Source organism: Haliotis asinina, chromosome 2 (genome assembly GCF_037392515.1).
Source record: "Haliotis asinina isolate JCU_RB_2024 chromosome 2, JCU_Hal_asi_v2, whole genome shotgun sequence".
NCBI lineage: Eukaryota > Metazoa > Mollusca > Gastropoda > Lepetellida > Haliotidae > Haliotis > Haliotis asinina.
Genome location: NC_090281.1, coordinates 66,355,449 through 66,380,112, shown reverse-complemented (window position 1 = coordinate 66,380,112; position 24,664 = coordinate 66,355,449). Strand labels below are relative to the sequence as shown.

At 38.5% G+C, this 24,664-nt stretch overlaps 1 protein-coding gene across 5 annotated transcripts in view; it reads left to right on the top strand.

Annotated features, from left to right (window-relative positions):
- Positions 1–3,178: 3,178 nt before the first annotated feature.
- Positions 3,179–24,664, top strand: part of LOC137274179 (protocadherin Fat 1-like) — an 86,880-nt gene continuing 65,394 nt past the window's right edge. For all 5 annotated transcript variants that reach the window (XM_067807218.1, XM_067807217.1, XM_067807219.1 and 2 more), the window contains exons 1-2: positions 3,179–3,287; positions 5,127–8,473. In XM_067807218.1, the coding sequence (XP_067663319.1) occupies positions 5,137–8,473 (3,337 nt within the window). In that variant the 5' untranslated portion in view covers positions 3,179–3,287; positions 5,127–5,136. The remainder of the gene's footprint in view (positions 3,288–5,126; positions 8,474–24,664) is intronic.

Below are 24,664 nucleotides of genomic sequence, written 5' to 3'. Positions count from 1 at the left end.
AGTGAAATCACAGTGTCGCATCAAGTGACATTGCTGAACCTTCACTTACTGCTGAACAATCATTCAGTGCCATGAAAACCTGTTTCCGGTGAACAGTGGCGACTGAATGTGTCTTCTTATATCAACCGAGATTTCAAATCTGATGAAGTTTTTAACATGAGGAAAAAATATTTATTCAGAAACGAAGAAGAAATCCCTAATTGTATCTGCTTTTAATGAAACTCCTTAGGTAGATCATTTGGTGTGGATATGGATATGACTTTATCCAATCAGTCATGTGTGTTACAGAGGGGTGCAGCTTTTTATAGTATGGGATCCGCCTATGTGCTAACACATCACTGGTTGTGTTAGTCTTTTGCCTGAAACTAATGATTACTATCATATACCGTCGGGTTATTATCAGCTCGTTGAAGATGTTCTCCACTGCATTTGGTTTGATGAAGGATATTCAACCAGGCCAAGGCTCTTAGATGCCATATGTACACCAGCGGGCTATTCATCAGTTAGGCATAACTCTGGTCAAGTCTAGTGCATATCAGCTTGAATCTCTGCGAGCTCTAGAAAGATTCCATCTGACTTTCAAGAATGTGATAAGGACTTGGAAGTTTTAAGAATGAGTATACCGCAATGGAGGCACTCAGTTCTTTTCCATTTGCTGTGATGTCAATTTGGGAGGCCTCTGGTTTCAGTTCTGTTGACCTTATCTTGGACTATACTATTCATGAACTATTAAAACACTTGCAGGGGCAACGAATGATACGTCTGAAATGGGCTTGCTAGACTATGTTTCATTATTTCGAACAAGGCTTTATAAGGCTCGTGTAGTGGTTAGGGCTAAGTTGATAGGAAACAATGAAAATACAACATGACAAGAAATCTCAAGAAAGATATTTCAGCCGAAGGGATGAAGTGTTACGGTTTTTGTCAACCCACTTTGTCAGTCACTAAGTGGTGTAGGTACCAGTGAGTCGTATGCTATTGCTAAGAAAGTTAAATAGATTCTATGTTGTGTTTCATGGGTATTTAAAACTTTGTCATTTAAATATGAATACCATTAAAGAAATGACAATGCAGTCAGTGTTCCTTGTGTTGCGCCTGCAGATAGTGTGACTTTTTAAAGTTTCATAATATAGTTGACTATACTAGGCCATAGCTTTGCAATTCTGAAATTTTATCTAATATAGGTGCTAAATGAAGATTTCACGTCGTCGTGCAGATTTAGAGTGTTATTATGTTGATGTTGATAATTCAATGACTGCATTGGCAGAACCAAGTCAAACCAAGAACGACAGCCACTTCGAGTAATTGAAGGCGTATTGGCAGATCCCAGTGATAGAGCATGCCAAGGCAGTGGCAGATTTTGTGACACCAAATGGAACCAATACCATGAGTGTCATTTAAGCACGTTTGGGCGCTCCAGCCACCTTCCAGCGACTTATCATTTCCGGCAATAGTGTGAGAGTTAGCGCATATCTTGACGATACTTTCACCCATTTCTTGGAATGGGAAAAACACCCGAAGGGGATGCGTGCCTTCTTCAAAAGACTCACTGAAGTCAAGCTGACAGAGAATGCATATAAGCACATGTGCAACTCTGAAGCCTTGCCATAGGCTAAGGTCAGGTACAGACGGTTTTACAGTGTGGTGACAATGTGAAGTGTACATGTTTCCATTACAAGTGTACACTGGTCACACTCACAAGCCATTTCGCTTCACTTTGTGTAACAACAATCATTTACTTCAGTCATTTCACGAAATTTCATTGCATCGATATGCGGTGGACACGGGTTTGTTAGATATGTCTACTCTGGAAAGAGCAAGAATCAGACGAACGTACGGGTGTCAATGCTTCAAAGCCAAGCTTAAATACAACAATCGCTGCCACAACAGTCTTGTTAGTGACTGTAAGTGATGTTGAAATTGTGATCCACTTTTGTAGGTAAGGGTATGAAGTGAAATTTATCCAAATAGATATATAATGCCAGTATTATATGTCCAGCCTCAGGGTAGAAGAGGCCTTCAGCAACCTATGCTTGCCATAAAATGCGACTATGCTTGTCGTAAGAGGCAACTAACGGGATCGGGTGGTCAGGCTCGCTAACTTGGTTGACACATGTCATCGGTTCCCAATTGCGTAGGCTCATGTTGTTGGTCAAAGTAAAACTCTACCAGACTTCACGTTATATGCCTCTGATTTTCCAACACGTTATGTATTTGTTTAAAATCTGAATAACGCGGTTATGGTGGAATGGAGATAAACCTACTGTGTTGAAACTTAAGAGGCATAAAACTAAATTATAATAGCTCTACAGTTTGTATGCTACGCGTGCGGTTGTAAATCACATTTAGAGCTATTATATTTTCGTTATATATACCTCTGAATTTCCAACACACTATGTTTATCTCCCAAAATCCTAGGCAAGCCTCGGATATTTGTTACTTTATCAACTGTTGATATATTTGATATCAGCAGAGACCATATCTAGTATATGGTCTCTGATATCAGTAGACACTTGAGTGAGATTCTCTATGTGTAACATTTTTTACGTCAATACACTAGCGCACATACCGCTAGATGTATGACGCCATAATGGTTCAATGTTATGACGTCACAATTCTAATACCTCTGTAACAATGGCATTAGACCTTGTTTGACTCGCGGAAAGTTGAAAGTAACCACACTGTAGGCACTTTCTATCAACATATGTTGGAGAATATTAAACAGAAGACAAAGCTCGCTTCCGTGAAATATCATTTTCGAAAACCATGAGTTTAGATAAAATAATACTATACATTACATTTGGCATTATACCTTTGCATGGGGCATTAGATTTCAACGGGCTTTATTTCAACAGAATAAACTGCGGTATGACTAAAGCCTAGAGGCCTACAATGTTCCGGGCCATTGTTCATCAACCTTCCCAACATGTTTTCGTAGGCGTGACCTGACCGAGAAGCACTTTATGAATGAGTTGTTTGGCAGGACTAGTCGATTTGAGTAAGCGCATGGTCTGTTTCATTTGTCCCTTTTCTGTGTGAAACGCTAGTGTTGTTTCCCTCAGAAGAGATATTTCTAAACTCTGTTTGAGTCGGTTGAACAAGTCCATCGTCCTCCGAAAATAGGCCCTGTAGCGTATGAATCCTAAGGTCATGTCTATCCAATCAGAAACGAGGCCACACTGTGTTGGCGACTTCTACACAGTCTCAATGGCGGAACATCGAGTGCGGAAATCGTCCTGTTCTACTGCAGAAATCGTGATAGTACCGTAGGATATGAGGTTGTAGAGGTGAGATACCAATATGATCTGTTGTGTTTGAGTTTTTATCTTCGCAAGCGTTCCGTAAATCACGCACTGATAGATATATCACCTTTCATGCACATGCTGCCTTGGTAGCCTGTGTGAAAACAACGTCAATTTGACCGATTGTACAAAATAGCTGACTCTCAGTAAATGTACTTATTCGCCTTTTGGCCCTAACTAGTCAAAAAGACCACTATAATCGGGGTATATATCCGGTATTTTTCCATCATTTGCTGTAGCCAAAATGATGTTTTCTGATCATTTTATTGCCCAATAACAACTGGTCTCATCACATAAGTAGACAGACGAGTGACCCGTGCTTACCTGACACACAGGTGAACTTGCGTGTCGAATGAACAGCAGACGGACTAACGTAGACTGTAGGGTCATTCATGTGTCTTTTAAACTACAGCATTTTTACAACACCGATGGTGGGTTAGATCGTTATGTCTACGCTAAAATGATTAATTTGATGTGCGGCAGTTTTGGTTGTCAACATGCCTTGAAGTTCAGCCATAGACCAGTTTGTCTGGTTGGGATATGTCAAAATAAGTGCCTCAGACAATACATTGTCTCTACTGCTATGGGTGTGATGTCTGAGTTCATTCCCAGAGTGAACCAGTTGTCTCGACAAATAATTTGTAATGTTTCGTGCAAGGGCTGTGATGTATAATGTAACTGGATGTAGGTAAATCGGCTACCTGGATATTAAATTACCATTGATAAATACCCACTCTATATAATCACATTATGCATCACATGAAAGCATCAGGAAAGTAGAACTCAGCATGCTGTGTACAGGCTGTTTGCATGAGCAAATCATGTCAACAAATTCCTCACTTTAGTAAAGGTGATTTGTTTCATTTTCAGTGAAATGTCATGTATAATCATTGGTCGAGTAGAGTATTCATCATTGCTATAGTACACTCGCATTAACTTGATTCATGGTGATAAGAGGGGTGCAGCAAAATCATATTTGAAATGCCTGATTTCAGTTTGTATACTTACTGATAATGTTTTATTCATTGATTCAGCAAATTGAAAATGCCTAATGATATCCCACCTGTGAATGACACGTTTGTTTACCAAAGGCAATTTGCATTCAGCATGCATTTGTGTGTACACAAAATGTGATATCACCTTGTTTCATGGATCAGGGTCAGTTGCAAAAACTCGCTATGAACAGCCCATTTCAGTAAGTATTGACTCTAGGAAATCAGGTGATGAGGTGCGAGAAGACGTGTGCTGTCAGTGTCTTTTTTACTTGACAATTTGTAAACATTAAATTTGATATTATTGGTAATAGTGATCTTTGGTTATTTATCTCAGTGCTGGTCAATTGTAGTTTTTGTGTACTTCCGTGTAATCTAGGGATACTGAAGTCTTTGTCAGTGAGATGTATCACTGTGTGTGCATCAAAACTACAACTTGTTTCAGCTTGACGTATATAATGGCCAAAGATATTTTTAAAAATTTGAATAGATCCTGATGATCATATCTCAATGGTTTCAGGACATTGCTCACATGAGTTGAATATGTATTTGATCTAGATTTTTCCTTTGACACTCAGGACAGTGGGGTATCCTAGTGGTTAAACGTAAAGCATTCACTCGTCATGCCAAGGACCAGGGTTCGATTCCCCATGGTTTGAAGCCCATTTCTGGTGTCTTCTGCTGTGATATTGCTGCAATATTGCTAAAGAAAGTGTAAAACTATACTCCCTCACTATAATTTACAGTCATGTTGCTGATGTTTTTTGGAGTATGATGCTATGTAAACTAAAATCATTTGCATAACATTTTATTATTTTTTGTTTCTTTGCAGGACAAGTGACATGATGAGGCTACGGGGGGCCTTGACTTTCCTCGAACTGCTTGTGCTGCAGCTGCAGTGGCAAACTGCCATCTTGTTGTCACACTCTGATTTTCCCTCAGCTTTAACACAGGAAAACTTCCACTTTACACAAAAAAATTACAATGGAACCATACCAGAAAATGCCCATGGGAAAACTTACATCCTATCTCCAGTACGGATGGGAATTTCTCGATTGAACTCATCTATAGATATAGAATACAAAATAGACAGGGGTGACAAGAATAAGATATTCAGGGCGGAACCTGTATGCATTTTAGACTTCTGTTTCTTGCGGATAAGAACGAGGACAGATGCTTCAGGGGAATTAAATCGTGAACATAAGGATACGTTTGATTTACGAGTGAAAGCAGAAGGAAAGTCTACCACTGGATGGAAAGTACTGAGTGCATTCGCTTTTGTTCGAGTGACTGTAATCGATGAAAATGATCTAAGTCCTCTATTTTATCCTGAGGAATATCGTGTTTCCATCCCAGAAAACACCACCCTTCACAAGGGTATTGCAAGGGTAACAGCGTCAGATGCTGATATAGGAATTAATGGAGAAATCTACTATTCATTTGTGAAGCCCACTAAACTCTTTGCAATTCACCCAGCTACAGGCGTGGTATCTCTAACCAGACCTTTGAACTACAGTGTGGAGACAGTGCACAGGCTAGAAGTCCTTGCGAATGACCGAGGGCTTAAAACAAAGGGGTCGCACAGAAGTAGCTTAGCACTGGTCATAATATCTGTGCAGCCAGTTAACTACCATTCACCATCCATCACTGTTCATCGACTCCCGACAGTTACTGAACATGGAAATATCGGCACAGTGTATGCAATTCTCACTATAACTGATGCTGATATTGGAAGTAATGGAAAAATCAACTTTGTTGCTATTGCATCTGGAAATGTTGGTGATAGATTTGCCATTGTGAAATCAAGAGAAGCAGAAGGCATATATAACATAAGAGTTGCTGCAAACCTTGACCGAGAATCAACACCATATGGATATAATCTTACTGTGATTGCTACTGACATGGGTTCACCTTCTTTGACGACAACAGTTTTGGTGCATGTGGCCATACAGGACACTAATGACAATGGACCAGAATTTGATCAGAAGGAATACAATGTGTCTGTGTCTGAAGTTGTACCTTTAAACACTCCAGTTACAACAGTGAAAGCTGGGGATCTAGATCTTGGACGGAATGGTGAAGTTGAATATAGCATTGCAAGTGGAAATGACGGAAACATGTTTAACATTGATATGGAATCAGGACTCATTTCAACCAGATCATTTCTGGATGCAGAGAAGCTTCAGAAGATCAGACTTCAAGTCTTAGCTGAAGATAAAGCAAACTCTGGAGCAAGAAAGGTTGGCCAAACCTTCGTCAACATTAATGTAATAGATTTTAATGACAATGCACCAGTTTTTGATGGAACTCAGCTTTTTGGAAGTATTGTGGAAAATGCAGCTAATGAGACATCGGTTTTACAAATATCTGCAACTGATGCAGATGCCGGTGAAAATGGCAGAGTGAGTTATTCAATTGTGAATTTCCGTATGGTTCCTTTTGAAATTGATCATTTTACTGGAATCATCACTACTACTAGACCCCTTGACTATGAAGTAATGCGGAAGGTGTATAACGTGATTGTTAGGGCATCGGACTGGGGTACTCCACACAGACATGAAACTGAGGCTGTTGTCAAAATAAAGCTTGAGAATGCAAATGACAATGAACCAGTGTTCGAGAAAGTCGATTGCAGTGGCTACCTGTCACGTGATGCAAGGGAAAATACAGAAATTGTAATTCTTCCAGCTATAGATTTTGATGAGGGGGACATAATTACTTACAGGATTGTTGATGGTAATGAGAATAATTGCTTCAGTATGGAACCATCCACTGGTGTTGTCTCTTTGGGAACATGTAATCTGGCAGGCATAGAGAGTGACACCATAAGACTTCTTGTAGACGCTACAGATGGTGTTCACTACTCGGCTCCAGTGGTCATCGACCTCTCATTGGTAAACAGCAAGACTTCTGTGCAGGAAAAGGCCATTGTCAACTGTAAGAACACAAATGTAACAGATCTACTTCAGAACATGATAAGAGCTTCCAACGAAAACAACAGAGACACTAGTGACAGTGAATTCCAGCATGATTTGTCCAATAGGTATGCCCCAGAGTTTAGTTCTTCAGTGCCCAAGTACTTTGAAGTCTCTGAAAGTACTCCACCTGGGACATCAGTCCTGAACATGACTGCAACAGACAGAGACACCAGTTCTTGGTACAACAGCAAAGTATTGTATGTTGTTTCAGCTGGGAATTCTGACGGTGCATTCCAAATTGATACCTTCACTGGGAGTCTAATTGTCATGTCTAAACTGGACAGAGAACATCAGAGTGAATACAGCTTACAAGTGAATGCTCAAGATATGGGAAAACCATCTCATACGGCTCAACAGCTACTGAGAATTGTGATTTCAGACGAAAACGACAACCCACCGATATTTGAACATAACAAATATGAAAAAAGTGTGTATGAATATGTTGCTGTGAACTCCACTGTGTTACAGGTGTATGCTACAGATATTGACAAAGACCTGAATGCCAGGATTAAATACTCGCTTTTGACTGACACAGAGGATTTCTATATTGAGCCATCTAATGGCATGATCAAAGTAAGAAGGCAGCTTGATAGAGAAAGGTTAGCGGTGTATCACTTAAGTGTCATGGCAAAGGATTCTGGCTTGCACACAACTCTTTCATCAACAACACAGGTTACGATCACACTTCAGGATGTTAATGACAATGAACCAAAATTTGTTCCTTCAAGTTACAGCGTGAAAGTCAGAGAAGATTTACCTGTTGGTACTGTTATCATGATCCTTACAGCAAATGATCCTGATGTTGGGGAGAATGGACTTGTATCTTATGAACTTGTTGATGGTATGGATGACAAATTTGATGTAGATGATGTGAGCGGCACCGTTCGTTTACACAAGAAACTAGATTACGAGACAAAACAAGTATATAACATAACTGCAAAGGCAGTTGACGGTGGCACTCCAACACTGGTATCAACCTGTTTTATGAATGTGGAAGTGGTGGATGTTGATGAAAATCTCAGTGCACCCCATTTTGACACTTTTGTTGATGAGGATTATGTATATGAAAACAAGCCCATTGGAACATTTGTTACACATGTCAGTGCAACAGACTATGTTGGACCTTCTGAGAAAGGGGGTCAGGTGGGATACTCCATTCGTGATGGCTCCGGCTTGGGTCGGTTTTCCATTGACAACAATGGTAAGTATGTTGTGTGTTAACGTCATTCCTACCTGTTGGTCAAGAGACTGTACACATGTTTTTGTCGTCCAGTGTATCCATCGGAAACCTTCTAACCTTGTTTACCAGGATAATGGGAATCAGATTTTCTGTAAGTCAGAGATCAAGGTGACAAGAATCCTCCTCAAAGTGATTGCATTCTTTGAAAGTGCTGTTTTATCGCTGAAGTTAGAAAATAAAAATGTTTTTTCTATCCTTCATCATCTAAATTTTGAAAAAGTGTTTAAGTCAGGCATTTGCCTGTTACATGCTGACTTTAACTTGGTCACCCACACCACAGAGCATACATTAATAGAGTCACTCAGGTACAGTCAGTCCCATGAAGATCTGGGACGGAATAGGTCTTCAGTAACCCATGCTTGTCGTAAGAGGCGGCCAACCTTATCTGGTGTTCAGGCTTGCACTCTTGGTTGACAAATCATCGTATCCTGATTTCTCAGATTATGCTCATGCTGTTGATGACTGGATTGTTTAGTCAAGACTCAATATTTGCAGACCGCCACCATATAGGTAGAATATTGCTGAGTGCAGCGTAAAACTAAACTCACTCACACTGGTACAGTCCAAGGTCCATTTTCATTATAGTCAAACCCCATTTATCCGGATGTTTTGGTTTCTTTCGAAAATCGTCTGGATAGCAAGATGTCCGGTTAGCTGTATCAAACAAGCAAACCGTGAAAATTAAGTGAAAGCAAAAAATTTTCATGTACGTGTATCAATAAATCAACAGTCAACAGTAATAACAGTGAATCATCATAACATATAAGTGTACCGATAATACATGGAAGGCAGAACGCAGGTTACCATTTGTCAGGTTGTCTCGGACGTAATCATGAAAAATGATGAAAAAGGTGAATCGATGACAAAAAGTTTCTATTTTGCCAAATGCACATTCTTCTTTTTTCATTTTGAATGCCCTGAAAACATGACATCGCGTCGAACTTAGATACTGTCTGCAGAAAGTAAACTGTCGAACCGGATCACGTGACTTAGATCATGTGGGAGGCTATTTTTAGCTTGCATCGCACTAGATTGTAGGGGTCGGTTTTTAAGTGTTATGTACAGTACAATTACAGTGTAGTTTACCTTAATCCTGCATGTGTTTTCGTTACTGATGAGATGTTCTCAAACAATCTCACATGCGCCAAATCCTAATGAACAGCCTGAGTGACATGCATCACTAGTGTTTTGATGGCTAATTAATCAATTCACACCAAATACCTTCCGATAGATGAAGAATGAAATCACATAGTCGTGTAGTAAGCAGTATTCATGTGTACGTTGCACAGATCTCTCCACCCGGATAACTGGGTAATTTTTCAGTGGAAATCTATGGGAATGGTTTGAAAATTCGCCGTCCGGGTCTGGAAGCGCAGGGTCCGGTTAAGCGAGTACAATTAATGAACATAAGTTTCGTTTCACATAAAAATTGTCTGGAAGGCAGGGTTTCTGTATATGTGGGGTCCGAGTAAACAGGGTTCATCTGTACATGTATGAATGTAGATTTATATCTTTAGAGAAGATGACTTCCTTTCATTCATGAAATGTCCACCAAGACTGAGTTCATGGACAGGTGGGGTTGATGTGATAGAAGTGTCATTAACACATGATTACTACGGACAGTGACAAACTTAAATCAGTGTGTAAAGACACCTGAGTGATGGTTTTGGAAACCAGATAATCTGTATACAATGGTATATATTCATAAAAGGGATTTATGTGTGTTATGGTTTGTAGAACTGAAAAAAAACTTGTAGATGATAACATGAAAAGCAATAGTGACCAAGAGGTAGTTTCGAGTAAGAAACCTCCAAAGTATTGATTTTAGGGTAGCTGAAGATAACAAGCTTCAGTTAGACTGATAAAATATATCTGAACTGTAATCATACGTACAGAAAAACGAAATACAAATGTTGATTAATGTGACTGATGGTGGCATGCTTGTATGCTTGTAAAGTTCACATATATAAACAACAAAGGAAAGTTTTCCGCCAAGGATGGGTTTATCAAAATCACGTTTCACAAAGACTGGTCATGAGGTGACTGTTACATCACATGTGTTTCACACAATTTCATCACAGAATTCATCATACATTTTCGAATCAAGTAACAAATGATCTGTGTCAGTGAAGTCAGTGTCAAGATGAAGTCAGAGGAGGCATATTGGGTGTGAAAAATAATGCTGTGCTTGTAAGACTGCACTTATTTTATTTACTGCATTGTGCCTTGCTGTGCATAATGTCTTATGTAGATAACTGTAAGTTGTTCTTTTTTCTGTGATGTTTTTTGGTCAGGACAAGTTACATCAACATTTCTAACCCAATACACCCTATTTTAGCCTTTACACAACTGTTACAATATGAAACGTAGGTATAACCACAAAATGTGCAAGTTCCAGTTATGTATAATATTCATCATTGGATTTGCTTACAGACAGGTCAGTGAACAGTGATTTCTGAGAGTTGAAAACGTTTTCCGACTGTAAGTCAAAATACCGGCCATCGGTCATCATATCGCAATGTGAACCATTATCATGTCTGAACTGGTAAACTGGTTACATTGTACTGCCCTAACTTGAAGTTATTCATAATCATGATAATATTCGAGATGCCAGCATTCCACATGCCCGCATTTGACTGTAATTCACTACAAAGGGAGCTTTTGTGGTTCATCTTCCATTGTATAATTATGAAGAGAAATTGGCAAACAACAAGGGAAAGTCTGACATTTTATTCTGACATAATATTGTATTGTATTTTGAAGTAATCTCTTACATTTATGTGAAACTTATTTCAGATGCACATGTTGTGCACAATAATCAGATGGTAAAACCAGTCATATCAAAGTTATGTTCAAACTAAGATATTGTATACTTTGAAGTGGACTTCAGTGAAAATACCGAAATGTGTTCTAATCAGCAACCCAGTTTTTGTCCTTCTCGAGGGGTTCAAATTTATTTTAAACAGCCACTTGACACAGGGCAAGTGACTGTAAGAAAGTAACTTGTAACTACTTTGGTTCCACGTGCCCTAATCTGTATGACATAATCATCACGAGGTAATTATGAAAGAATAAATCAACATGGTATTTGATGTTAATGTTTACTGGACTAAACAGGTGATAGCTGTCATTATCTTTTAAGTTTTATATAGAACAGTCTCTGATCGTCATATTGTAAGGTTCTGTAGTTACTCCTTGAATAAACTGGCTCGCAATGTTTTTGAAATTGTGCCCCGCCCACCCTGTAAAGTATGTCTAAGTGCATTGCGAAATCACTAAGTCATTTTCCTTAGCTAGCAATGAGAAATGCTGTCACATACAACTTCTCAATTTGATCATAATTCTTTTTGTCCCTAGCTGCAACGTGAAATGTGGGGACTATGTATTCATGCATCCCGATTCTTGTTAACACAGTATTGAACTGTAGTACCCAAAGTTTCCAAATTTGGTGATGGCCTACATTGGGGAATTTATGCAGACACCATCAGATTCCGGTGACCTTGACCTTATTTTGATGGTCATCACGACTCTTTGACCCCTTTTCAAACTCTTGTAACAGCAGTATCTCATGATGAACTATTTACCGGATGTCTTCCAATTTTGTGGCAGCCTGCATTAGGGAATTGCGCAGACAACAGTTGATTTGCGTGACCTTGACCTTATATTCAAGATCACAACACTTTGAACGCTTTTCAAACTCTTGTTAACCTGATATCCAATGCATGATTTTACTCAGTGTCTTGCAATTTGTTGAAAGCCTACATTGGGGGATTACGTAGACACTGGTCAGTATGGGGTGACCTGGACCTTATTTTCAAGGTCACCACAATCGACCCTTTTTCAAACTCTTGCACTCATGCATGACAAACAAGAATCCATAAGGAAACATCGTCTCATACATAGTATAGAAGTTGTTGTCCATAAGGAATCTTACATTCTTATTGCTTATTAATTTCTAAAGTGCCAGATTGATATTTCTTTGTTGTATAGTAACTACGCCTTGAATTTCAACACCTATACTTCTGAAATTGTCTATGACGATTTTGGTTGTCACAGATTTTTCTTTCCAATGTTTGGTGCATGTCTGTTTGGTTTCTGAATGTAATGAATTGTCGATTCAGTTTCTATGATATTTTTCTAACATGAGACGGTGAGACTCGTCTGCTATTCTGTCCAAGCCTGACTGCTGACTTGAGTGCATGCTGGCTTTCTCATCCGTGATTGGTCAGTTGTTTATAGAACTGCTCGCTTCAGTTTCTATAGCTTTACTGCAAGGCCCTGATCTAGGAGTGACATTTGGCAAAGAAAGATAACTAGTTTATTGCAAATGTTACTTCATTTCTTTTTCGTATCTTGTCAGATCTGAAATGAAATCCAAATTTATTTGCAGTCTGAAACAGTAACTAGGGCAGAAATTATATGGTATACTGCAGACAAGTAAAATGCCATAGTTTGATGGCCTGAAGTGAAAACTGACTTTCCCAGGGCATCGGATGGTGTAAGTTTATAACGTTTGTTGTGAAATACAGAAAACATGCAATCATGCCAAGTCCAGTGGTGTCATGTCTTTCAGTACATTTGAAGGTAAGGTTGGTACAAAAAAATATAAAAAATAGTGCAAAATTAGTCAAAATACATCTATGATGAAGAGAGAATGGAAATCTAATTTAAATTCCAGATCGGCTCATACATTTGGCTATTGTGTTGTTTCTAATGCTGTGCGGTTTCATAATTTCTTGATTCATGATGTGACCCAAACATGCATTGTTTACAATGTGGATTTTTCACTTAAATAGTGTGGTTTACTGTGAACAAAGCATCACAAAAATATGGAGTCCCAATCCAAAGCAATTTCCCTTGAAGTGACAATGACCTGAGTGTCTAGCATGGTAAAGGTATGCCCCTGTATCTTAATGTGTGCTTGACCTATCTACCCTCATTTGAATCAGAGAGGGAAATCAACTTTCATGCTTTTTGGCAAGCCATTTTACACATTGAATGTGTAATGTACAAACAAAACAAAAAAAATGTGAAAACTCAACGTCAAGGAGGTTATACTTGATATGAGTAAATATACTAACAATTGAAAGATGAATTCTTACGTGGATAGTGTATTGTATGAAAATAAGACTTTGAGAAATACCAGTCCTCTAACGTAGCGTGTATAGCCTCAGGTGGAATACATTTTGCGTATCAGTTTTATGTATCATGATACATTGTACTTATCACATTTAAAAAAGCCTAACGGTTACCTCACCTTTGGTTCACATTATGGGTTGAAATGTTGAACGTTAACTTTGTAGTGCAAATCCTCCTGTTTAACAGACATAGTTCTGTAAACTTTAACCAGATTGCCTTTGGTATATATCAATCACAAAGACAACATAATTTGAACGTATTAGCATACCACTGTTTAGATTTGAAAAATGTGATAGTTTATGTCACAGCAAACACTTTGCTTCTTCCTGACCCCATTATCTATCTGCAGGATGCAAATTACATGCCCACTCTGCACAAGATAAGCTGTCTATCACGTGGAAAAGCATCAATTGTAGAGAAGCTGAAATCTGAATGTCAAAACACAGTTGGGACCAGTTGTTTGAAGTATTTGTTATGGTTTCGGATAGAAATTGTCACAACATATATCCAAAAATATTTTTACTGAAAAAAATGGGCTTGTCAGCCATGCATGTGTATCAACTTGCACCTATGAAAATGATCATCCTTTATTGTTCTAGTCTGATGAACGAAGCCAACATCAAGTAGTATGTAAATTTATCTGTTGAGATTAGCTAATGGAGGAATAAATGTCTGAGCAAGCAAAGGAACTTCTACCATCCTTTCGAACTGGCCTTCAGCAACCCATGCTTGCCATAAAAGGTGACTATGCTTGTCGTAAGAGGCGACTAACGGGATCGGGTGGTCAGACTAGCTGGCTTGGTTGACACATGTCATCGGTTCCCAATTGCGCAGATCGATGCTCATGTTGTTGATCACTGGATTGCCTGGTCCAGACTCGATTATTTACAGACCGTTGCCATATGGCTGGAATATTGCTAAGTGTGACGTAAAACTAAACTCGCTCACTTTCGAACTGTCTCACTGTAAACATCCGATTCGTTGAGCTACATGCAAATTTTAACAATATTTTCTCAAGTACTGCTTGTCTTAGCTGCAGTTTTGGCCGGAACATTTCCTCAAACGAAGGTATCATATTTTGTTCTGATCTTTGTGATTTTGTGCGTAGAATTTTGTCCGAAGAATGTTAGAAAATTAGATTTTAGGAGAAGTTTTATAATCTTCAGTGTTTCAAGGTATGCTAGCAATCTACAGTCCATAATTGCAGTGCACTTGGCACATGGTCTGTTCAGATTGAAAATATGACATGCTGTTGAGATTGACAACCAATGACGGAGGGAAAACAAAGCACCTTTGAAGTTTGAGCAGTTCTACTGGATATTACTGCTATTCAAATGTAAAATAAAACTAGGTAGGTAGGTAGGTAGGTAGGTAGGTAGGTAGGTAGGTACATATGTATGTGTGTGCATGCACATTGATTCAGGCCTGTTACCTTTGCCTCTTTGAGGATACTGAAAAGATAAAATTTAGAGGAACATCATTCCATAACCAAGGAAGGATTTGGTAGGGTTCCTGAATTGAATTCAGTTTCATTCCAGATATGTTCAAAGGTTGGGAAATCATGAGTTTAACAGGCATGAGTAATGCATTAACAGTGTTCTTATAAGATATTGCTGTAAAAGAAAATGCAATGGCATTGTCATATTGAAATGTCACTCCAGGGCTGTTCCATTGCCAATATGGTAAAGTGCCCATTTGCAAAATCTCACAGCATTCCAGTACACGTCAGTCACAGTAACTGGCTTCCTTACTGCAGCATTCATCCCATCCTTGATAGAGCCACCACCTCCAAAAAGATACCCTTCCAGAAAACATGGCCTGTTGTAACCATCACCAGTGTGCATGCAAACGTGTCAAGTCGTGTTTTCAATTCAAGTGTTCCTCATTACACATGTCTGTTTCGCTGGAGGCGTCAATGCTTAGCTAGGTATGGTACAGGTTGTAATGGTTGATGTCTGGCTTGCAGAATTCAGCACTAAAATATACAAATTACATCAGAATACCAAATGATGTAATTTGTGAAACTTCGAAGTTTGATACCAAATCATTGGCAACAATGCCCTGTGAAGTAAGACTTGTTGGGTTATTGAGTGTGCCCAATAAAATATTTCAATGTCCTGTGAAGTAAGACTTGTTGGGTTATTGAGTGTGCCCAATATAATATTTCAATGCCCTGTGAAGTAAGACTTGTTGGGTTATTGAGTGTTCCCAATATAATATTTCAATGCCCTGTTAAGTAAGACTTGATGGGTTATTGAGTGTGCCCAATATAATGACTTGTTGGGTTATTGAGTGTGCCCAATGTAATAACTTGTTGGGTTATTGAGTGTGCCCAATATAATGACTTGTTGGGTTATTGAGTGTGCCCAATATAATATTTCAATGCCCTGTGAAGTAAGACTTGTTGGGTTATTGAGTGTGCCCAGTATTTTATTTCAATGCCCTTTGAAGTAAGACTTGCTGGGTTATTGAGTGTGCCCAATATAATATTTCAGTGCCCTGTGAAGTAAGACTTGTTATGTTATTGAGTGTGCCCAGTATAATATCAGTTCACACTTGAGCCCCCTCCACATTTGAGGCATCCCCCTTGTACTTGAGATGGATTTTTTTTTTTAATGAAAATTCCTGGAGATTCTTGGATATTTGAACTGCATTCTAACACTTATAACTGCATTCTGAATCCATTTCAACTATTTCTTTTTCAGTTCATTTATCATTCCTCAATGTTTTGAACATGCAACATGCTTCACATCTTCACGCTATTGTAAGTTGTCTCCAGCTTCCTGGCACCAAGTCATACTGCTCATCTTCCTCATCCACCATTGTGGAGATTAGGGTAACAGATTCTCACCAAGTTGTGCAAGCAGTCACAGCATTCAGCATTGTCCTTTACAATAGAAGGCCTTGGCAGCTTGGTGGTGAGGAGGATTTTCCATCTCAGGGCCATGATTTCATATGCATTCTCAACAACCTATCGGCCCAAGAGATGGTGTAGTTGTAGATTTTTTCATCTCTCCCAAGAGTCCTGTTGCCATACAGTTTCATTCAGAAGGTCCTTATTCCAAAGTTTCATCTCCCAAAATAAAGCATGGCATATGCTCTTCAACTGGGGATAAACTGGCAGACGGATCCGTCTTCCTGCTCATGTCTTCAAGACATTGCTGCAGCTCACTCTCAGTGGAGAGCTGAGCATCAGACATACTTACATAAGCACTGATGTCCACCTACAGAAACTTGTAATTTCCATCCAAAAGGGCCAATAGGACCACAACGAAGAAGCCATAGTAGTGCCCATGCAATGAGCCATTCTTGGAAGGTTTCTTAATGGTCATGTTTGCCCTCTTTTAGCTTTTAAGGCATGAGGAATATTCTTCCTGCTATTGAAGACCCCGTCAATGGCTACACGTTCTTCTGGAGTGGTATGGTCAGTGATAACCTCATCCTTGTATTCCTCCACAATGACCTACTTCTGGGATGACTGTTGATATCTGTAAGTAGATTGTCAACAGTCACAACATTGCCTAACTTATTTATCAGTTGTTCAGGTTAAACTAATAATGTGACAAGTTGTGGTTACTTGGATAAATAGAATAGTGAATAAAGTAGCAAAGTATTTTCACCATCTTATACTTTGTTCTCCTTCTTGTCTGTATGTTTTAATGAAAACAAATCAATTCCACAACATAGTGTATTTGATCTCATTTGGCAATCTGTGTCTCCAGGAATGTATCTGGACCCCCAAGTAGCACATCTGCAACAATTGTCAATACAATTTCCCTCTGCAAAAGTTTTGATATATCCTGGGGGAATGGGTTTTCAATCAGATAACGATAAAATACTTCGTGAACGAAAAATAAATACAATGCTGTAATATCGTTCAGCCTACCTTCCGACAAGACAGTTTATTATGTAAATTTCCCATTTGAGAACTTCTAATCCATTTTCAGAATATTTTACACATTAAGCAGTTATTGTAACAGATTATTTTACATTGCTATCTGGCTGGTATATAATGCATGTTTTGTGCAACCATATTTAATATAACAATGAACACAGGTGGTTACCAGTCTAGATACATTTTACGTAGGAGACAGTTTGACAAAGTCACCGCTGACTTCCCGTGGTACTTGCAACTCTGATTGTGAAAAAACAAAATGTTGACCATATATTTGTTGAAAATGATTTCAATGAGTAAATAACTCGGTTCTCAGAGTCCGTGGATTGCGAGACTGTAATCTGTTCGTGATTGCTACGAATAACGTGAAATTGGTGCTTTTGCGGTAGCTGCAAAAAATGGACCCTCAAGAATGTGGTAGGCCGAAGTTGTGTGCGTATGGAATGAAGTAATGCCATTCTCTTACGGTGTTGCGGTTGTTTCTGTCAGCAGTTTTAGTAAACGAAATTGGGATTGAATTTAATCAAATAAAATGTGGTTTCTGACACCATACATTCTGGGATGAATGTGTTTTACCATGCGAGAGCGCAGTGTGCATCACAGCAAACACTGTAAGTACTCGTCGTAACTTGACTGATAGCATGTCTTGTCTTTCATAAGGTACTACTACGATGTTGTTATGATTATTATTGTGAAATCCCTGCATGTTTTAAGCATCTGAAACACAATGGTTATGTACGATAAACACTATCAGTTGCCATCCGCACTGAATTTCACTAGTTCACATAATTTATAAGAGCGCAGCAGCGGATTTGTTGATGAGCTTATTTCATGAAGGGGTGTGATTGCAGTTCAACTTTTTTTTATGGGAGCCATAGATTACCCCACGGTTTAACCGAATGGGCGGTATCGCAAAATGCATTATTGCGAGGGATAACTGTACCATTTTTGAACAAATGATTCCCGTCTAATATATTGTTTCTTTTTCATTTCACCAACCAATTCTGTTTGTGAATCCTTATTTGGATAAAAATCCAGGTTCACACTTCCTGTCTCATGTCAGCATTATGACCTACAAATTCAGTGTCACATATTGGCAAAAAACATTAAACATTGAGCAAAAACAATTTTGTGGTTACAAAATTTGACCTTGTTCATTACACTTGCAAAATCCTGCAATTTCCTATTTGTTGTCACATGCAAATACGGCAATTGTGCAGATGTAGGTTGCAGGGAAGATGGTGCTGACTTTTAACTGATTGTGCCTGTCCCACTCCTTTATACGCCTAAATTGTTTCAATTTTTATCCTGATTGTACATTTTTTTATTAAAGGTACATATAATGGACATCAAGAGTGAGTATGGTAGAATTCATATGCACATGACTTCAGAGGTATCATTTGTCCCCGAAAGTAAGTCTGGACAAATCACAAAACGCGCCCAATTTTCCGTTTGGCTCAAATCATCGCATGAGCCAGTTTGTATTGACAGACTGGTCTATTGTCCGTGACCTATTTGACCCTTTTTGTTCATTTCCATAAGACTCCGGCTTAACCAGATTAGTGAGCACAGAGTGTTAGTGTGGAGGTGGCTCAGTGGGTGGTGAGTGGTCAGTTAATGTTGTGAAGGTTGTGAGTTCAGTTGTAGCAGATTCCCATAAAATTGGTTGCCAATCTTCGAAACTCTTGATCTACAGCAGATACTTTCCTTGTGAGAAGTTGTGGTGCTCTACATCCTCTTCTAAGTAACCAGCCCATGAAGATCCAAAGTAGAATAGGCCCTCAGCAACCCATGCTTGCCACACAAGGCGACTACGTTTGTCCTAAGTGGCAACTAGTAGGATTGGATGTTTAGGCGTGCTGACTTGGTTGATGCGTCATCGGTTCCCAATTGTGCAGGTCGATGCTCATGCTGTTGATGACTGGACTGTCTGGGCCAGACTCGATTATTTACGAACTGCCACTGTATATTACTGAGTGCTACATGAAACTAAAATGACTCATTCTAAAGTGACCATTGCTGCTTCGAGCAAATTTCTTGAAATTGTAACAACTGATTGCTTGTGTTTCTACTTCCTTTGGTTCAAATAAGTGAATCTGTTCACAAGATTATAATTTAAGAAGTTTCATGCCACAGTAACTCTTGCCTCAGATCACATTATGCCGTGTGTTACTGTAGATGAACCGAAGTTTGAAGACCCCCCCTCAAAAAAAAATAGCCTGTAGAAAGGGTCATCTTATCTATCTATAGATAACACTTACATCAAACTGTCTTTTTGCTGGAGTATAACAATCAGGTTTGCATGTTTCGCACAAATGTTTCAGTGATTTTGTTAAAGGGGCACTGATGCGGAGCGAATAATGTTTCTCACCAATGGTCTTATTACGAAAACAAGCAGCAAAATGGTCAGCACCCGCTCCCTCAACCGTGACGGACAAAGGGACTGGGCTCCTGTCCACATTACCAGAATTTCTTCACCTTGAAAAGTGAGGAGGCCAGATGCCCATCACATGCTGTTATTTAAAAATATCCATGGTATTCCTTGTCTGGTTGTAACAAAATATCCCAGCAGTGTAGTTTTCTTCTGATGCCTGGATGGTATAGTGACTGATCCAGTTCGATCCTATTTCTGTGTTTTCTACCTCGATATTTAATCATGTCATGTGAAAATATTATGTCTACATACACGTCGCAAGCCATTTGTTTCATATAAGTCCGAAAGATTGCAAAGCTTTATATTTAGATAGTTTTGAGGGTTGGTCCATCTGTCATAGCATACATCATACATAAATTTTGGTAGCTTCTACCCTGGTTTATTATCTATGATAATAAAAAACACACATTTGATTTATCTGAATTCGTAAACTAATAACAATAACTTTGCCATTGGAAGAGAAATCTGAAAATTTTCTTACATGTAAAAAAAACTGATTATACCCATTTACCCAAGTACACAGCAAACACCAATGTGCATTTCTTATATAACAACGAATTTTCGTTGGTATCCTCAAAACAGTTTCGGCCCAAAAGTGTTTTCAGACTACTTGCAACACAGAGATTACATCTTCCTTGCTGTAACTCGCGTTTGATGGTATAAACCTACACGTGTTATTTGTCATCATTCGCTTGATGGTCAGTTAATGAATATATAACGCGTAGAAATAGTGGTAACACCACTAAAATTACTCGACATAGGTTCCCATTTGGCATTTCTCCTGTCTCGAATAAATACTCAACATTATAAATTAAGGTATGTAGTGGCAAATGTATTGCATGTTATGTAATATGTGCATGTAAGTGATGCAAGAGGGTTTAGCAGCTGAGTTACAAAAACAAACATTGATCAAAGGAACACACTGATTGATTAATTACTCCCAAGGAGATTTGTCAAAAAGGCAGTGTTTATGAGTGTAGATTTACGCAATCTATACTGAATATACCCTGTTGTAAAGTACGAGTGTAAAAACAACATCCTGCCTACAAAGAATTAACCGCCACTGCCTTGATTATTGGCAAACTAATGGCGGACATCGTACAGTTAGTTGCCCGGTGTGCTGTCCTGGGTGTCCAGGGAGATTAAGTATACACCAGTGTGAAAATTTCTCAAAAGATGTGTCACTTTTTCGCATATTAAAGTGTTGAAAGACACAAGACGCAGAGCAGGATTATTTACCAGCTGCAGATGAATGGAATTTCGTTCTTTTATGTGGATATTGATGGATACATTCCTGAACGAGGTAATAGCCTGACATTGTTGCTATAACATTTGTCTGTCTTAAATTTAATATTTGCATTTTTATGTTTTAATTTATTTCTTTAACATTCAGCAGAATCTGTATTATAGAAAACATGCACTAGGTCGCGAATAGGGTATGTGTGAAATATGATTCATGTTGGCAATCTATACAATGTTTAGATATTAAAATCATGTTAGAAATTCACTGTAAGTATAAGCAGACCGTGTGGGGTTATTTTTATTAAACCATTAAACCATTATTATTATTTTCAGTCCTAATGTGTTTTTTTTTATATCACTGGCAGATGACTAAACTTCACGGTGTTTGATTTGTTTTCATAATAACAAAGTAAAATGACTTCATCTTTGTTGATCAGTCTCCACATAAACTATCTATTGCGCATATGGGAGGCGCAGCAGAGATCACGAACCAGTCACGAATTCTGGGATATCATCCGGGTACTCGCGGAAGAAAAACAATAACAAAAGACACCACCAGTCCACGGAAATTGCTCCGCGTCAGTGCCCCTTTAAAAACATACACAATAATATAATGGGATGACTTTTGAAGCAGTGATCAGTAAAATATAATGCCTACAACTATTGTTTCAGCTAAAGAAATATGTCATAGCAATGTGTAACTTTAATTAAGGTTTTGCTCTATTGATGTAAAACATGTATAATCAATGCTAAACTCATTGGGACCCTCATGATAATTTTAAGCGGAAGTTGGGTGCACACGGAAAGGGATGAAACAAACATGCCATTTAAATTCACACAAGTTTTCACCGATGTTATTGTAAACTGGCCGTCCATGGATAACGAGGCGGTAATCAGTTCATGATTGTTGATAATATGTTGTGAAATTGGTGCTATTGTGGTTGGAATGAAAAACGTACCCTCACGAATATGGTAAGTGGAAGTGTATACGGAATGGGATAAAATAAGCAAGCCAGTTTCTTGACATGTGATCGTCCAGCTTCAATAAATGTGAGATTAAGCGAAAACAAATTATATTATCCATTTTCTGTCAACTATGCTTAATTTCTAGGCATGAGTAGATGCAATATGATGGTGAACTCTGTGAGTTATCGGTATCTGCCAGTTGTCTGTAGGCAGGATCAGTTTATGTATGAGGCATACCATTTTGACGCTGATCTTAAGGGTCAAGTTAAGGGGGATCAACTTATTTATGAGATCAGTTTATCTACTACTGAAATATACAGAAAATGTATTTATTGTGCACATTTTTTATTATAACATGGGTGAAAAAAGTGTTAATTCCAATTACCTGCTCAAGATTTGACAGGCTTGTTTCTTCTTAAGGCATCTTAATTTGCTGTCTGTCGTTTGCATTCTGCATCAGTCAACATCCTGGTCCATGCTAAGATTATGCATTTTCACCTTAGCCAGCCTCTTTCAGCCTGTTCTGCTTTGTAACTCCCACGTATATTGTTTGATCATTGTATGCTTTATCATAGGCTTGATGCTATGACAAGCTTTTGTACCTGTTATCATTTCTGCAATCTATAAAGATTTCCTTTTCATCTGTATAGTTCAGGCATGGTCACTGATGCAACAATTTCCTTCAGCTAGGGAGTTGTCATGTGTACAAAGGTCTTTTTCCATTGCTCTGCAAATTTGCAAGGGTCTAGTTGTAAACGGTTTATTGGGGTTTTATGCTATCCTTCATGACTCTGAATCTGAAGGATATATATATAGAGTAGGTACCAGCAAAGCACATGTATTTTTATGAACGAGATAATACAAAAAGTCAAATGCTTTCAAAAGAACATGGAAAATCTTCCATGTCAAAATGCCTGTTTATTTCTGTATTATATTAAATTAAATGTGTTTTTGACATACATTTGAGTATCTGTGCAAGATCTTTTAGGTGCAGTAATTGTTTTCTAAATCTTGACGATGTGAGCCCTCCTGTGGATCTGGGTTTTTATATATTGTGGCTGAGATGTTGCTGATGGGATATTGAAACTCTCTCATTGTAACTTTTATGATGTTAAGCTACCCAATTCCAATGTCACCAGCTGACCTTTTCCTCTGACATGAAACACTTAATTTGAAGGAGAACCAATTTATGAATTAGGTGTCTGGTAGCTGTTGTTCCAATGTCTGGTTGATAATGTCCAAGTCATATTGGTAATGACCCATTTGACCTTTGCAGGTGACCTTTCATCATAAAAGCCCAGTGGTAACCTTGGAGCACCCATCTGGCAATGAATGTAATGGTGAAACATAAGTCTAGAAAAAAAATAAATATGATTCCAAATCCAGGATCTAGAAATGGTGAAATGGCCAACAGCGTTTCCCCTTTCAATGTTTTCAAAAGTGTAGTAAGCTTCAGCCATGACTTGTTGTCCCCCGCAACACGTTTTGGGGGTATTAAAATGCACCCTGTCGTCCGTCCGCGCATCCATCCGTCCATGCACATTTATATTTTCTGGGGCAGAACTCTACAACCGTTCAGGATTTCTTTAGCAAACTTGGCACATTGATTGGTCCAGTGGTGTACTGGTGCCTTTTGATAGTTTTAGAATTCTGAATAAAATATTTTTGGCATTTCCATGGCATTAAGTTTGACTTCAACTGAAATTGGAGGTAATGCAGAGGATATTGATGACTGGGTCTTCTTGTTCTTCACTGTTTGCATTAGCTTTAACTACTGCAGTGAGACAATATAGTTTTTGAGGTTGTCCATACTGTGCACTGATATTAGTACAGAATATTATCAAATAAGCCAGAAAACAGAAATTACATTTTCATTTTAGAAGTCATACCTGTGTAAGGCATTTTGGAGACTAGACTTTACTGAATTGATTTTCCTGCCTGTTCAGTTAACTTGGCAGGATTCGGATTACCCTGCCACATGGCTACGGTGATGAAGGTTGATAGAACAACATTCTGGACCTCTCATTGGTTTAAAAAATTTAGCGTACCTAATGCCTTGAAAGTGGAAAAAATCTTATAACATCCTAATCATGACAGACAATTTAGATTACACTTACTTTGAAATCAGGGAACACCGATGTAAGTGTTCTGAAGTGCACTCTGCTGTATTTGTTTTGAAGGTCAAAATGTAGGAACTATGTCTTTGGTGCAAATCTATCCCAGTTCAGGCTCAGAACATACATTTTCAGTCCATCAAGAAGGCATTTAAGACTTCCTACCAGGTGTGTTTGAAGCTTGTTAAGTTTAATGCTTCCTGAGTATTTGAGGCAATATTTTGGAAATCAGCCATGGCCAAATTGAATGAGTTTGGTTGAGATGCTATAATATTGCAAATATGATGAATTCATGTTTCCACTCAGCATTAACTGATTTTTTGCAGTATGTAGGATAAAATGAGTCTTATACATATTAAGTG